Source organism: Hemicordylus capensis, chromosome 6 (genome assembly GCF_027244095.1).
Source record: "Hemicordylus capensis ecotype Gifberg chromosome 6, rHemCap1.1.pri, whole genome shotgun sequence".
Classification (NCBI taxonomy): domain Eukaryota; kingdom Metazoa; phylum Chordata; class Lepidosauria; order Squamata; family Cordylidae; genus Hemicordylus; species Hemicordylus capensis.
Genome location: NC_069662.1, coordinates 12,946,438 through 12,963,528, shown reverse-complemented (window position 1 = coordinate 12,963,528; position 17,091 = coordinate 12,946,438). Strand labels below are relative to the sequence as shown.

At 44.4% G+C, this 17,091-nt stretch overlaps 1 protein-coding gene across 1 annotated transcript; it reads left to right on the top strand.

Annotated features, from left to right (window-relative positions):
- The first annotated feature begins 7,201 nt into the window (after positions 1-7,201).
- Positions 7,202-16,620, top strand: LOC128330883 (regenerating islet-derived protein 4-like). The gene is made up of 5 exons (XM_053264244.1): positions 7,202-7,373; positions 7,861-7,952; positions 14,694-14,834; positions 15,612-15,726; positions 16,318-16,620. Exons 1-5 carry the CDS (start codon positions 7,202-7,204, stop codon positions 16,383-16,385), a joined length of 588 nt encoding a protein of 195 aa, XP_053120219.1. The 3' UTR covers positions 16,386-16,620.
- Positions 16,621-17,091: the final 471 nt, after the last annotated feature.

Sequence of the window (17,091 nt, the reverse complement as noted above, 5' to 3'; positions counted from 1 at the left end):
TTACCTCAGGGTTTTTAAAACCCAGGTCCCCATATGTTGGATTACAATACCCACACAATAGGATGATGGGAATCATAGTCCAGCAAAACTGCAAACCCATCCTCATCCACACCAAATTGGTATCTGGTTAAACACCAGGAAGCAGAGAACAGGAATAAATGAGCAATTCTCACACTGGAAGGGAGTAAGAAGTGGGATCTCCAGATGGTTTGTATTGGACACCAGGACTATTTAAGTGGTTCATAAATGATCGCAAATTATTCGTGTCTGGGGATGCTGGGAGTTGTAGTTCAACAACAGCTGGAGTGCCAAGGTTGCCCACCTGCACTAGTGACAGGTGTTATTCTCCTGCTTGCTGAGCTACATCTGAGGAAAGTGAAACACAGCAGGGCTTTTTCCTCCAGTGTGGATTCAAAATGGTCGTCCTTCTGGATGAAAAGATTACTGTGTTCCTTTTAATGGAAACACCCTCAGGAGGCTTTACACACAGAGGGCTTCTACCCCAAATCTACTTCAGAAGAGAGTGTGTGTGTTCACACACCAGCCAAACTTACCCCGAAGTCCCTTCAAGATTCTTGAACCCACTCCATACACAAATCAGGCCTTGTGATGCGAATTTTAGCTTATCAACATATTTCTAGATTTTTAAAATGCTGGTTTTAAGCTACTTTTTCTTAAAATGCTGGAGCAAATAGGGAGAGGCACTGACATAAAATCATTAGCATGATAAGAGGGATGTTCTCTTTAGAAATGCAGATATCGCTCTTTAGGAAGCTCCCTGCCCCCACTGGCTAGAAGGAAAACACAGGGCATGCCATGTGAACTTGTTTCAAAACAAAATCCAAGATCAGAGGGGAGGGGCTGCTTCCCACAATGCCGTGAGTGTAGTTCAAAGTGGCTTCGCTCAACATTTACCCCAAACCATGAAGCCATGTGCAAATAACTCCCAGGCAATTGAGACAGATGATTCTCAAGCTAAATAAAAAATTTGTGTCTGGAATGTGCATAAAACCACTGATCATTGAATTGCCATGATGTTGTCTTTCATCTTTCAAGGTTTCCCAGTTCTTTGAAGTCCAAATAAAGGAGGAAATATGCAGAACGGGGATTGGAAGAGGATAAAACAATTTCCCTTCTTCCTCCTTCCCCCCTGTTCTTTCCCATATGGTATCAGTGGCAGTGATTGGATGCCTCTTTACTGTATATTCCTCCCATAGGTCATCAAGAAGATGAGGAGTTTCATGTCCTTGGGCCTTTGCCTTCTCTGCATCCTGATCTCCAACAGTTTCTTAGGAGGTGAGTCCACATAGATCTACATTTTATATAGATACCTGTCTTAACATTCCTTTATTTGACTGAGGAATACTGGAAATCAGAATGATGGGGAAATCTTTGTCAGACTTGAGCACTCATTAAAAGAAAAGCAGGTGCTAAGTAATGGCAAGCGAGCTAAATCTCTGGATCATTAGAACAAAGGAGCAGGACAGGATAACTGCCTACAAGTGATCAGGTCTTTCTCAAATGATGTCACATCACAGAAGGCAGTGAATAAGTACAATCCAAAACAAACTTTCTGCAGCATAAGCCTAGCAGTCAGTCTTCTAAACAATTGTACAGCTACACGTCCCTGTCTCCTTTACCCAGCCTGGCTAGGCTTATTGGGTGCAGCCACGAGGCTTGCTCCTTGTGTCTGCCCCTTTTTTGGGGGGGGGCTGACACTCTCCACCAGCCAGCCTCTCATCCCCAGCTGGCACCTTATATGCCTCCTCAAAGGCTATGAATCTCCCGCACCCAATTACATGGCCAACACCCATCTTAATTACCTGTAATTGACTACCCTTTACAGCTGTTGCCAATTGCTCTCCCCCTTCTCCCTCCTCCTGCTCAGACCCCTTCCCTTCGGGAGGCATGCTGCTGATGTTATCCTCGCATGCCTCCCCTTTGGCCTTATCAGTGCTCTGCTCCTCCTCCCCTGGAGCTGAGTTCCTGCCCATTGGAAGTCTTTCCTCCACTTCTCCCTGGCTGCCACCCATCCCTTTTGCCTTGGGCCCTCTCACCACTGTCCTCGGAGGTAAGAACAGCCAGCCTTGCCAGACAACAGTGGACATTTTTTTTTTAAATGCAGCAGCAAAATATTCCTCATTTCCCAAGGATGTCCCTATGCTGCTCTTTGCATATGTGAAATCAACTTATTCATCAACAGATCTGCTAAGTAGGACTCCTGCTAAGTGGGCCAAAGGCAACTTTCTAAGTGATGATGATTCTTTTTATATTAAAGAGATTCTCTTTATACTAAAGAGCAGAGGGAGGGCAAATGGCCCTACCCAACCCCAGCATAGCATCCTTCCAGTGGCTGTTGCTGGTGTCTACCTCAGGCTTCTTTCTAGATTGTGAGCGCTTTGGGGAGAGGGAACTATCTTCTGCTTCTCCTCTTTCTATGTAAACTGCTTGGCAAACTTTTTGTTGAAGAGCGGAATATAAATAGTAGTAGTAGCAGCTCATTGCTTGAAAAGGTAGGCAGGGATGTTACCTTCTCATGAACAGGTGTAGTAATGAGTAAATTCCTAGCTCAGGGATGGGCAACTTCCAGCACTACAGCTGTTGTTGAACTACAACTCCCATCATCCGCAGTGACAATTTGTTTTGGATAGGCATGAGGGGAGTTGTAGGCAACAACAGCTGGAGTGCTGAAGGTTGCCTATCCATGACATAGCAGCTCCTCCTTTCTCACACCTAGCATGTTTCAATAAATGTTTGTTAGTCTTGACTTCCCTGGCTGGAGTGGCTGAACTGAACAATGGAGCCAAGATTAAGGAATGACCCGGGATGAAGGGGGGACTCCCCCAGCTGTTATCAGGACATCATGGGATAGAACCAATCTCTGGAGAAAGGGCCAGTATAGACAACACTCAGACTATGTTCTGCGGAGGGTGTGACTGTCTGCTAGGGTTGCACATTTTGTATTTTTTTCTGTTTCAATTTGTACCAAATCCGAATCAACCCCATTTTGTATTTTGTCCAAAATTAAGCCTTCCTAATCACCCCGGTTTTGTTTGGTATCCAAATTAATCCAAATCTGAATTAATTCAGATTTAAAAATGGGTCACATGGTCAAAAGAGTGGGTGGGAGTTATAGTGCTCAATGAGTTGAAGCTACCACAAAAATTTCAAAGGAATTGCGCAAACGGCTGATTTTTGGTGAATTTTTGAAGTTTGCGCATCTTTCAGATTTTCCCCATAGGGTATGATGGAGGTTTCAGGAAAAGTATAGCTTCATGCGGGGGGGTGTGTGTGGCCCAGAGTGGAGTGTGGTTTGCGATAGTGCCCAAGGGGGGCAAGGAAGCTAATTAATGAAGTTACGCATCTTTTAGATTTTCCTCGTAGGCAGGGGCATATCTAGGGTGGAGCAGGCAGGGCACGTGCCCCAGGCGCCACTTGAAGGGGGGGGGTGCCATTTTTTAAAATTAAAAAAAAATTAAAATGGCCACCAAAAACAAAATGGCCACTGTGCATGCTCAAATGGCCTCTGTGAGTCCCTAGGCCATGCCAGGCCTCGCAGAGGCCATTTGAGCATGCGTGGAGGCCATTTTGTTTTTAGCCATTTTTAAAAAAAATATTTTTAAAAATGGCCACCGCACATGCTCAAATGGTCCCTGCGAGGCCCTAGAGGCCAGAGGGGGGAGGGGAACCTTTGCAGACCCCCTCATGGCCTTTCGGAAGCCCCTCAAAGGGGCTGCAGGTGAATTGTTTTTCTAAAAAAAAATAATATAATATAAGTCACTGTACACATATTCAGATTGGCACTATGTACAGAGAATCAGGGCTTGTGAATACTGAGCTGAAGCTTATGAGCTAGGATTGTATTCATTTGCTCTTCCTTTGCTTCTTGTGTTAAGTGAGTTAAATATGATGTCTTAATAATATGGCTATTAATGGTGAGTTTGTCTTTGAATCAGTGTGAAATCCTTAGTTTTAAGGCTCACTGGGAGTTTTTTGCTCTCTTTCTCTCATTTTAACTGTCTGAAATACTAGAATATATTCCAAGCAGTGACGCAGTTTACTCTGCATATCCTTTAATTATTTCCAGAGTATCTGGGAAAAGTCAAATTCTCCATTTATTTTTAAAACTTATGTAATAGTGATGCTACAGTGCATAGTAGAGAATTAGATAGGCACTTGTGTTTAGTTTTCCAAGTATACCTCCACATAGTATTTGGGTATTTCATGAGCTCCAGCATACTGAAATTTGTAGTTTTCCCGCATTTTTTGGTCTGGCTACGTCCACTGCCATATAGTTTTTGAAATATTAAAAGTTTAACAAGCTTGACTTGTATTTTTGAGCTGATATTATGGTGAAGTTATCTGAAAGATGGGTGTGAGATGTCCGGACAGGGGGCGCAATTTCAGTGCTTGCCCTAGGCGCTATTGTCCCTAGATACGCCTCTGCTCGTAGGGTATAATGGAGGTTTCTGCAGTCCCATAATTCCACTTGAGGGGCACTGGGGTGGCCCAGAGCAAGTGGTGGTGTAGTGCACATAGGGTGCCAACCACCCACATGGGTTGCCAACCCATGAAGTACAGGGTTTTGTTGTTCTAGAGATGTTCTAAGAGTAGATTCTCTAGTAGCATATGAGAGTGGATTCATGGTTTTTCATTAAAAATCTCATTTGCTACCAGAGAATCTAAACTCAACACCTCAGAAACAACAAAGCCCAGTACACCAATGGGTTAGCAATCCAGGGGGGTGGTTGGCACCCTCTATGCATTACACCACCACTCGCTCAGCACCACAACAGTGCCCCGCAAGTGCAGTTATGGGGCTGCTGAAACCACCATTATTCCCTATTGGGGAAAAGCTTAAAGATACTCAAATTTCCCCAAATCACAAAAAAATCAACCCTCTGATCAATTCCTTTGAAATCTGAGTGGTGGCAGGCACCCCTTGGTGCACTTCCTCCCAACCCACTGTTCTGCCCCAGCAGACCTCTTTCTGCCCCAAATCTGCCCCAAAGACACACACTTAAAAATCAGCCCATAGGCCAGTTCCATGGGAGTCTGGGTTGTGGCAGGCACCCCTTGGGGCACTTCCACCCAACCCACTGTTCTGCCTCTGCAGACCCCTTTCTGCCCCAAATCTGCCACAAAGACACACAAACTTCAACAACCCCTCACTCCCCCCAAGCCCATGCTCCACTGCTGCAATCCCCAAGCCCACTCTCCACTGCTGCAGCAAACTATGGCTAACAGCAGCATCAAGTGTGCCCTGCTCTCATAGGAACCTAGGAACATAGGAAACTGCCATATACTGAGTCAGACCATTGGTCTATCTAGCTCAGTATTGTCTTCACAGACTGGCAGTGGCTTCTCCAAGGTTGCAGGCAGGAATCTCTCTCAGCCTATCTTGGAGAAGCCAGAGAGGGAACTTGGGACCTTCTGCTCTTTCCAGAGCAGCTCCATCCCCTGAGGGGAATATCTTGCAGTGCTCACACATCAAGTCTCCCATTCATATGCAACCAGGGCAGACCCTGCTTAGCTATGGGGACAAGTCATGCTTGCTACCACAAGACCAGCTCTCCTCTCCCCCTCCTCTACCAAGCAAGCAGTTGTCATCCATAGACATTTTTTTCAACATATGAACAACAATAACAGAGCTTCACAAAGAACTGGTTTCCAAAGCAAGATCACACAGAAGCAGCAGAACAATGAACTATCCCAGGCAGGCAGGCAGGCAGGCATTTGAATTGCATTATATACACATACATGGTAAATAAATAGGGAGCAGTATGCTGGGCTCAGGCAGGTAGCAAGGCAACCATGGCATCATGGAAACTTGAGTTTAGACATGTAATGCAAAATTAGTTCTTTCTCTGTCTCTCTTGAATGAGGCAGCCAGAAAGGCAGAAGCAAGCGAGTAACTTGTTAATGAATTTAAACAAACTCCCCGCCTCCACCCTCAAAGCAATCAGCCCAGACAGAGTGGAAACAGGGCATTGTTTTTTAGAACAGGCAATCAGCATTTCTTAGCACATAATTGCATCACAATGGAACACATTCCAAGGAAATGAGCTTCCTCAGCAATGCTGTGCCTGCTTTTTGCATGTCTTATCTTCTGCTAATCTCTTCTTGACAGACACTCTCTACCTCCCTAGTTTCTGCAGTCAGAGACCAAAGCTCCGAACAAAACAAAACAAAACAAAACTTTGGCTCCAAAATAGGGTCATTTTGATTTGTATACAATTTTTTTTTATTTTTTCATTTCAATTTGTATAAAAAACATCCATAAATGCCATTTTCGGACAGAAAATGTTTTGTTGCCGAATCAAAATGCGCAAGCCTACTGTCTACTAGTAAGAACTCAGTCCTCGGAAGCATTTCTTCCATAGATTGTCTGCAGTGCAAGGTTGCAGCTATAATTGAGCGGATGGGTTCAAAGAATCCAGGGCCCCAGCTCCTGAGGGGCTCCCAACTCCTCACCTCCCTATTTTCTTCATTAGCTCCCTCATTCTGAGAGGCCGCCAGGGAGAAGGGTGAACACTCTCCCCTAGCTATGCCCCTGCTGCAGTGGGCAACCAATGGAAAACAGGTGCAGTGGGGAAGTAGAGGAAATAGCTCTGGAGGAGCAAGTGAGCCAAGTCAATCACTCCAAGGGAGGACTGAAAAGCAGATAGAAAACTGGAATCTTTGGCCAGTTTGACCTGGGGCAAAACTTCTTCTCTGACAGCAGATTTGGTGATCCATTAGACATTAAGCCAGGGACTACAACTCCCATGATCCACAGACACAATCAATTGTTGTCAGGGATGATGGGAGTTGTAGTTCAACAACAGTTGGAGTGCCAAAGGTTGCATACCCCTGTCATGAGGGATTATTCAGGAAGACTTACCCAAAGGGAATTTCATATGAGGCAAGCCTGGGAAACAATACAGAGGGGTTTTTTTCCCATGTAAGAAAGTACTTTTTAAAAACCCCTCTGATCCAGGGATGTCAAACTCCCAGGCCACAGGCACGATCAGGTCCATGAAGCTCCACTGACTGGCCTGCGTGAGAAGCCTGGACAACCCGTTGCCTCCACCACCACTATTTTTCTTCCCCTCACTGCTTGCCAAAGAGGCAGCATGTCTTATTTGCCTGTGGACCGGCAGGCTTCCATCCCACCCACCCCTGCGGCGGTGACATTTCTCCTTTTCTCTTCTCCTACCCTATGCAGGATCAGTTAGTGAAGGCCAGCGTCCACAAGGAGAACCCTTACATTATCTGCAAGGTGAGACCAGTCAGCGGAGACCAGTGCTTCCTCCCTTGTGGTGGGATTCAAGGGGCAATAAAGAGGAGGGAGGAAGAAGAAGAGCACAAGGATGACAACATCAGAAAAAAGTGTAGGGCACTTTTTCCATGGGCAAGGGATGGAGGGGGGGGGAGGGAGAGAAAGAAGAGGGAGGAGAAGGAAGAAAGAAACATGAGTGGAGGGCAAGGGAGGGGGAGGAGAGCTCTGGTGGGGCATGATGTTGCTTGTATTCTTGATCTGATTACCGAGTGTTAAATATCTGTTGAGAACAATGTTAAAATATGATGGTTTATGTTCAGTTTCTTTCTTTCTTTTGTTTAAAAAATGCCCTCTGCTTATTCTGCTGTAAAGGGTAGTGCATTCAGCTACTTTCAGTGGCAAGGAAAGTGGGAGAGGAAGAAAGGAGGAGAGTGAGAGAAGGAGGAGGAGGTGAAAGACAGAAGGCGGTGCAAGGCTATGTGCAGCCCCCAGAGGTGCATCGGGATCAAATCCGGCCCATCGCCTGGTTGAGTCTGACACCCCTCCTCTTACTGTTCTGTCTTTCCTTATGTTCCTCTTCATCTCCTTTCTTTATGCAGCTGGTGCTTTTTCCTGTGCTAGGGGATGGCAGAATAACCGGGGCAACTGCTATGCATTTTTTGAAGATTTGAAGACCTGGTATGAGGCTGAAGTAAGAAGCGTTCTTCTTGAAATCATAGAATGTCTGACATATACCTTTGCTTGGTGATCCCCAGAGTGGGGAACAGAATACAGGAGTTTGAATGGGAGGCTGATAATCTCAATCACCGAACTAAAGGAAATTAGTAATTTAGTAACTGTCTCCACTTCTGGCGGCCTTGTCATCTCTCAGGCCTTGGATTGCAGATCCAACTCACCTAGCCATGCTCCTTTGCAATGCCAGATTTATTATTATTATTATTATTTCTTCAGAATAATAATAATAATATATTATTATTATTATGCTTATTATTTCAGAATAAGACCAAAATCTTTCATGACTTGATCATGAATGAGCGCACTGACCTGGCATGTATAACAGACCCGAATGGGGGAGGCAAGTAGGGATGTGCACAAAACCGGTTTGCCCAGTTCGGTTCAAATTTGAACCAGGTTCGAACCAGGAGGGGGTGGTTCAGTTTTGGTTTTGTTCGAACCTCCCCCGATTCGGTTCGAATTCGAACCGGTTTGAACTGATTCTAACCGGTTCAAACTGGTTCAGACACCCAAAACTTGGTAGGATGGTAGCTGGCACCTAGGGGTACCTGCCACACAAACCCAAAGCAATCGGACACTCATATGATTTTTTATGAATTTTTGAAAAATATTTCTATTTTTTTCTCATAGGATATAATGGGACTCCATCCAGATCATTATTCCTTATTGTGGAGCATCCAGGGGTGCCAACAACCATGCAAACCCCAAAGCAATCAGACACCCCTATGATTTGTTATGAATATTTGAAATATTTTTAATTATTTTTCTCATAGGGTATAATAGGACCCGAACCAGCCCATATCACCTATTGTGGAGCACCTAGGGGCACAAAAGTGGGGTAGGTGGTAGACAACCAGGGGTGCCTACTATCCACAAGGTTCGAAGGCAATTGTACACTCCTCTGATTATTGGTGAATTTTAAAATTATTTTGGAATTCCTCATAGAGAATAATGAGGATTGCAGCAAATGTATAGCTTCACGTTGGGGAGAAAGGGGTGTCCTAGAGTGGGTGGTAGTTCCCAAGGTGGGCAAGGAAGCTATCAGAATTATTTGAAAGGAATTGGGCAAAAGGCTGGTTTTTAAGTGATTTTTGAAGTTTACGTGACTTTAAGGTTTTTCTCCATAAAGAAGCATGGAGGTATCAGCAAATGTATAGCTTCACGTCGGGGGGAAAGGGGTGTCCAAGAGCAGAGTGTGGTGGGTAAGTAGTGCCCAAGGGGGCCAGGTAGCTATCAGAATTATTTGAAAGGAATTGGGCAAAGGGCTGGTTTTTAAGTGATTTTTGAAGTTTATGTGTCTTTAAGGTTAGCAATGAGAGTGGATTCATGGTTTGTCATTGAAAATCTTATATGCTACCAAAGAATCTACACTCAGAACACTTCCGAAACAACAAAACCCAGTACCCCACAGGTTAGCAACCAATGGAGGTGGTTGGCACCCTCGCTCTGGGCCACCACAACACCCCTCAGGTGCAGTTATGGGGCTGCTGAAACCTCCATTATTCCCTATGGAGAAAAACCTTAAAGCCACTTGCGGGGTGCTGGGGTGGCCCAGAGTGAATGGTGGTCTAGTGCAAAGAGGGTGCCAACCACCCCCATGGGTTGCTAACTCATTGGGTCCTGGGTTTTGTTGTTTCTTTTGTTGTTTCCTTTGCTAGCTCTACAATGTCGTTTCCACTTCTACATTGTGTGACCAGAATTGTACGCAGTACTCCAAGTGTGGCTGCACCATGGTTTTATATGAGGGCATTATAATATTAGCAGTTTTATTTTCAATCCCTTTCCTAATGATCCCTAGCATGGAATTGGCCTTTTTCACACCTGCCACACATTGAGTTGACACTTTCAATGAACTGACCACCATGACCCCAAGATCTCTCATATACCATCAACATATACTTGAAGTTGGGGTTTTTCGTCCCAATGAACATCACTTTACACTTGCCAACGTTGAACCGCATTTGCCATTTTGTTGCCACTCACCCAGTTTGGAGAGATCCTTTTGGAGCGCCTCACAATCTGTGATTTACCCTAAATAGTTTGGTGTCATCTGCAGATTTGGCCTCCTCACTGCTTACCCCAACTTCTAGATCATTTATGAATAAATTAAAAAGCACCATTCTGAGTACAGAGTCCTGGGGGATCTTCTTACTTCCCTCCATTGTGAAAACTCTCCATTTATACCTACCCTCTGTTTCCTGTCCTTCAACCCGTTAGCAATCCACTCATGTACTTGTCCCCTTATCCCATGACTGCTAAGTTTCCTCAAGGGCCTTTGATGAGGAATTTTGTCGAAAGCTTTTTGGAAGTCCAGGTATACTATGTCAAATGGATCACCTTTATCCACACACTTGCTGACACTCTCAAAGAACTTCAAAAACTTCGTGAGGCAAGATTTACCTTTGCAGAAGCCATGCTGGTTCTCCCCCATCAGGGCCTGATCTTCTATGTGCTTTACAATTTTATCCTTGAGAATGCTTTCCATCAATTTGCCTGGAGCACACATTAAGCTAACCGGCCTGTAATTTCCCAGATTACAGAAGGATTCCTTTTTGAAAATCAGTGTTATATTTGCTACTTTCCAGTCCTTTGGTACAGAGCCTGATTGTAGGGATAAGTTACATAGTTTTGCAAGAAGGTCAGCAATTTCACATTTGAGTTCTTGAAGTCCTCTTGTATGGATGCCATCAGGCCCTGGTGACTTGCTAGTTTGTTTGTTTTTTTCAGACAGTTTAGGACATCATCTCTTATCACTTCTTTCTGACTCAGTTCTTTAGTCTCCATCCCTGAAAAGCCTGGTTCAGGAACAGGTATATGCTCAGTATCTTCTTCTGTCATGAAGACAGACGCAAAGAATTCATTTAGCTTCTCTGCAACCTCCATATCCTCCTTAATAATCTCATAATTCCTTTCACTCCCTCACTGTCTAATGGTCCATCCACCTCCCTGGCAGGTTCCCTGCTTCTGATGTATTTAAAGAAGTTTTTGTTATTCCCCTTTATGCTTTTAGCTAAATTTTCCTCAAACTCTCTTTTCACCTCTCTTATTGAGGTGATTCTCATGATCGCCATTGGAGGGTTGGGGGTGAGAGTGGGCTAAGCCCGCTCTCACCCGGGCAATCAACACACGATCACCCAGCCAACCCCTAGGTGGCTGAAATGGCCGCCCAGATGACTGCTGGCTCTGTTACGGAACCGGAGGGAGCTGGGAAAATTGTGGGCCACACAGCCCCTGGAAGTTCCAGCATATCCTGCATGAGTGCACAGGGCATGCTGGAAGAGACCCCCGAGCCGGGAGGTGGCTTTTTGCCTCACCTCCAGGGGTCTCCTCGAGAGGAGCCGCTTCTCACGTTGGCCAAAACCAGGTTTGCAGAGCTCTCTGCTCTGTAAACTCAGTTTAAGCACCGGGCTACTTATACGGGTGACCCGCTTCAGAACCACCGGGCTTGCAACCAAGCCCAGTGGTTCTCACAATGGGAGACAATCGGGCTAGCCTCCGCTAGTCCAATTTTCTCCCATCGTGTGAATAGCCTCATTGTCACCTTGCATTTATTTTGCCATCGTTTGTGTTCCTTTCTGTTCTCTTCATTTGGGCAGGACTTCAAATTTCAGAAGGAAGTCTTCTTTGCCTTTATGGCTTCCTTGACTTTACCTGTTAGCCATGCTGGCATCTTCCTGGACTTGGTGGTACCTTTCCTTGGGGTGGGGGGTATACATTCTAACTGGGCTTCTAGTATTGTGGTTTTGAGTGAACTCCGTGCATTATAGAGCAAAGTGACTTTCTTGATTTAATCTTTCAGATTTCTTTTCACCATACTCCTCATTTTGGAGAAGTTTCCTCTTCTGAGATTTAAAGAGGATAAGGGCTCATCATCCACAAAAGGGTCCCTTCTAAAGAAGCATTTCCCTCTTCCTCAGACTGATGTTCTCCTTCCCTGAGACCTCCATTCTCTCTGACAGGAGAGGAGAGCTGGTCTTGTGGTAGCAAGCATGACTTGTCCCCATAGCTAAGCAGGGTCTGCCCTGGTTGCATCTGAATGGGAGACTAGAAGTGTGAGCACTGTAAGTTATTCCCCTCAGGGGATGAAGCTGCTCTGGGAAGAGCAGAAGGTTTCAAGTTCCCTCCCCGGCTTCTCCAAGATAGGGCTGAGAGAGATTCCTGCCTGCAACCTCGGAGAATCTGCTGCCAGTCTGTGAAGACAATACTGAGCTAGATAGACCAATGGTCTGACTCAGTATATGGCAGTTTCCTATGTTCCTATGACAGCAGACTCAGGAGCTCTCAGCCTTGGAGTGGGATGCCTCTACCATGTCCCTGAAGATCCCGTCTCCATGCCTCTCTGTCTCTCTCAGCTTCTCCAGATCCGCCACCTTGGTCTTGAGGGAAGAAGCATGTTCCCCGAGAGCCAGGAGGTCCTTGCACCAAACAAACACCCATGACTTCATACATGTGACACTATGTAAGGATGTGCCCAGGCCAGGGAGCTCTTGTCCTCAGCTCCTGAAAGACCAACAGCCTGAGACATTTTATTAATCTTCTGTAATTTAGCTTTCTTTTAATATTGTAAACCGCTTTGGGTGCCTTTGTCAAGGCAGAAAGGTGGTATAAAAATGTAACAAACAAACAAATATGTTCAATACACTGGGAAGTGCCCCCCCCTCCCCGCGGGCTTTCTAGCTTCATAACTGGTTTTGTTGGCTATTTACAGTATTTAGAGATAGTTAATCAAAAAGTTAGGTCTCAGCGGTATTGGTCAGCTATTTAACTGTTCAAACTTCCTTTCTCAAGAACAGGACAGAGGGATTAGTACTTACCTTCTCTTCCCACTGGGCTCTTTGTGATCAAGGGGATTCATTTCAGGCTCCCACACACACTTCCCCAATAAACTCCATGCAAAACTCCAATGCCCTGTTTGCTATCCCTGTTCTCTAAGTTCTCGGGACTTCACCCTTGTATTCAACATCAGACAAACCAACTCTCCTCAGAAATGTGACCCCTCCCACAAGCTTAGGCACTCACCTGGAATGAATCCTCCACTCAGGCTACTCTTCTGTCAAAGACACAAACACTTTCACCAAGCCAGAAATCAAAACCTAGAAAATCACGAGCCCTAGCATCAGAGTGATGCATCAGCTGGTAAGCTCCAAACTTGACTATTGCAATGCGATCAATGCTGCCTTCGTACATAATTTGGAAACTTCAGTTAGTTCAAAATGTGGCAGCCAGACTAGTCTCTGGGGTAACTTGGAATGACCATATCATTCCCGTACTTAAACAATTGCACTGGCTGCCAATATGTTTCCAGGCAAAATACAAAGTGCTCGTTATCACCTTTCAAGCCCTGAAAGGCTTAAGTCTGGATTATCTTAGAGAGTGCCTTCTTCGGTATGATCTCCACCACCTGTTAAGGTCATTTGAGGAGGTCCATCTCCACCAGTACATTTGGTGGCAACTCAGAGGCAGGCCTTCTCTGTAGCTGCTCCTGGACTGTGGAATGCACTCCTGGCAGAAATCCATAGCTTGGATTCATTGCTGGCCTTCAAGAGAGCCATTAACACCTATTGGTTTGGTCTGGCCTTCCAGGATTTTTAAATTGCTTTTAAATGTTTCTAATTGTTTTAATGGTTTTTTAATTGTTTTAACATTTGCTTTTGTATTGTTTTAAGTTGATCGTATTGAATGATTGTTTGTGGGTTGTTGTTTTGCTGTTATGCACTACCCAGAGCCTTTGGATGGGGCGGTATAAAAATGTAAACAAACAATGACAACACTACCTTTAAAATATGCCAGCAAGAACATAAGAATGAAAAAAAGCCATGCTGGAGAGGCCAAATATCTACAATACCTAGCATCCTTTATTCCTCACAGTGGCCAACCAGATGCCCCTGGGAGGCCTATTAGCAAGGCATGAAACCATAGCTCTCCCCGAGCAATGTCATTTAGTGGAATAATGCTTTTCAGCATGTGAGTTTCATTTATCAATCATGGCTAGTAGCAGCTGTTGATGGGTATATGAATTGGTCAATTCCTTTCTAAAGCCATCTAAACCACCCATTTTGCACTGGGGGATTCCATATATGAATTATGTTTTATGTGAAGTACTTTCTTTTGTCAGTCCTGAATTTATTTTTTCAGTGGATAACCCTGAATCTCATTATAATGAGAGAGGTAGAAAGAGTTATTTCTGTCCATAATGCATAATTTTATAAATATCATATCATCTTTTGTGTCAGCTAAAATGCTTTAGTCCTTCTTCATAGTTGGACATGTTCCAATTCCTTGATCATGTTGGCTGCCTTTTTCTGCACCTTTTATGGTGCACTTTTTGAGATGGGATAGTCATAACAGTACACATTATTTCAAATGTGGCCACACCATACATTTGTGTAAGGGCATCAAAATACTGGCATATTTTCAGTCTCTTTCCCAATACTTCCTATAATGGAATTTGCCTTTTTAACAACAGAGACACACTGGATCAATGTTTTCACTCACCTATTCACAACAACATTTCTTTCCTGATTATTCACATCCAAACCTATCACATTTAGGGGGAATTTAACAATTATGCTTTGTAAGCCTGTCCTTCTAGTTTAAAAAGTTGAATTTAATTGCATAAAGCTTCTCTTCTGCATGAATCCTGCAGATGGGGAGCAATGATGTGGGTCAAACACTTTTGTTTCTTCTCCAACCTCAGGCTGAGTGCAAGCGTTATAGCCATGGTGCCCATCTTGCCTCCATTCTCACTAAAGCGGAGAGTGATTTCATGTCTGAATACACCTCCAATTACCGGAGAAATGGGAATAATATCTGGATTGGGCTCCATACTTTCCATCAGGTAAGCATCATTTATGTGCTCCATTATTGGTGATCATCAGTGATTTTTGGCTCCTTAGAACTGCCATTGTAGCCTCACCTAGATTGAATCCCCCACACTACTTTTCATCATTTTTTATGGGAGTCTTCCTCTACATTCTCCATCTGAGCCTGTAACAGCTTCCCACTGGCTGCCAACGTCTCTAATTGATCTTTATACTTGCACCACCCTGATGGTTGCTTCCAGTAGGGTTGTGTGAACCAGTTTGATTTGAACTCTGGTACAAATTGAACGAGCCCTGTTTGACTGGTTTGAGTTTGAACGGGGAAGCCCCCATTCAAACTCAGTCCCCACAAAGTGGGTGCCCATCTGAATTTGAAGCAGACTGGCCCCAGTTTGAACAGAACCATTCCGAACCAGTTTGGGGCCATGCTTGTAAAAGGGAATCTTCTGAGTCTTCCCCTTTACAAGCAAAGAGGGGTTCCCTAAGGATGGGGGGGAGGGGAACTTAGCTTTCCAGTGGCATTAGGGACATAGCAGCAGAAGTGGGGACAGCGGTTGGGGTGCCTCTAACCCCCCTATCTGCTGGCCTCCACCATAGCAGCCTGGGCCAGCTGCATCCCAGTTCAGGCCTCTGCACATGCATGGAGACCATTTGCGTGACTAAACCCCCCACCAGGCTCCCTAGTAGCGGCCCAGAACCTGCCAAATAGGTTCCATGCATGTCCCTAGCTTCCACTTCCTTAGGTTTTAATTTTTTTTCCCCATTATAGGATATGTTTTGTCTCATCTTTACAGGATAGGAAATGGAGGTGGGCTGATGGAGCAGCCTACACCTATAACACTTGGATGCCACGCGAACCAAACAACCAAGGGGGGAATGAGGATTGTGTGGAGCTGTGGCGTTCTAGTGGTAAGGAAAACATGCTCAGTGCCTTAAGAAGGAAGCTGGCTTCCTAAAGGAATAGTGATTTATCTTGCTCAACCACAGTTCTGAGGTTTATGCAAACCTGCCTGATTGGCAATGGTCTCCTTGTTCAGCTTCATAGACTACTTCATGGGTCAAAGGGCCAAGGCTAATCTCCATAATTTGGTTGCATGTTACCATAATTTGCATACCATTTCTCTGAATGTGGGGGTTACCAAACCACTTGTAAGGGTATGAGAGATGTTCTCCTTTTTTCTGCAATGTTCTTAATGAGATACGGTTGACTTTGGATGTGAAAAAACTGGGGAAACTCTTGAAATAGGAATTGTGAGAGCAAAAAACAGGTTAAGCTCTATTGCGTTTTTCTTGCTTCCATACTTCTTAAAATTCTTAAAATTAGAATCATTTCTATCTTTTTTTTAAAATGACACGAGGATAAGATGTTTTTTTCTTTTTTAAAAAGTGAAATCAGAGATTCTGAAGAGATTGACAAACCCTTGTAGACCACACCCATTCAGACCAACGGTTACAAAATGCATCTGAAAAAGTAACTTTGATCTTATTTTGGCATTTTAGATTTTAGTAAGTGGAATGATGCTCCATGTACGAAAAGGAATGCCTACATTTGCATGTATGAGCTCTAGATTAACCCAAGTTGTGCCTGCTGGGACGTGACTGGTCTTGACAGTGAGAAATTGGCTGGCTTTTTGGATGTCCATCTACTGCCATTATATCTCCATCCCACAAAGCAAGAAACTCGCTCTCATCCATACTTTCCCAAATGCCCTCCCTGAAGTGCTGCTTTTTGGGTCCCCCTCTTCTCCTCCTAACCCCTTTTCATGGCTGCAGCATATTGCAATCTTAATAAAATGTCTGTTATGCATACATTTCTTGATGTTTGAGTCATTTTTTAAAAATGAGTTCACTTAACAACATTTTTAGTGACTAGATGCAAAGGAAGATAAAGGAAGATTGCTCCTGCACTTTTAACTATATTAATTTTCATTTATTTTTTAGAGGTTTTGAGTTGCAGCTTCTTTCAGTACTGCGTGACATGATGCACCTGCCCCAGATCCCTTTTCCACAACATTATTATGAGTACAGAATCCAATGTCCTTCCTTCCTTCCTTCCTTCCTTCCTTCTGGGTATATTGATCTTGCCTTTCCATTAAGAAATACACACAGTGACTGCATCCAATGATCACCCTCAAATCCTCTGAAAGCCTATCAGGGCATTAGTTAATCATGCTGGGAATTCTCTCTGGTAAGAGATACCCTTCTATTTCAGCAGAGTGCACTGAGGCACAACACAGCGGAGTCTGCCTAGGCATGTGTGTATGCTGAGAGTAA

Excerpts from the sequence above, each read along its gene's own strand:
- LOC128330883 (XM_053264244.1), top strand. The coding sequence starts at position 7,202 with ATGCAGGATCAGTTAGTGAAGGCCAGCGTCCACAAGGAGAACCCTTAC. Across the intron at positions 14,835-15,611 it reads GGCTCCATACTTTCCATCAG|GATAGGAAATGGAGGTGGGC; the intron begins GTAAGCATCATT and ends TCATCTTTACAG. Across the intron at positions 15,727-16,317 it reads GGAGCTGTGGCGTTCTAGTG|ATTTTAGTAAGTGGAATGAT; the intron begins GTAAGGAAAACA and ends TTGGCATTTTAG.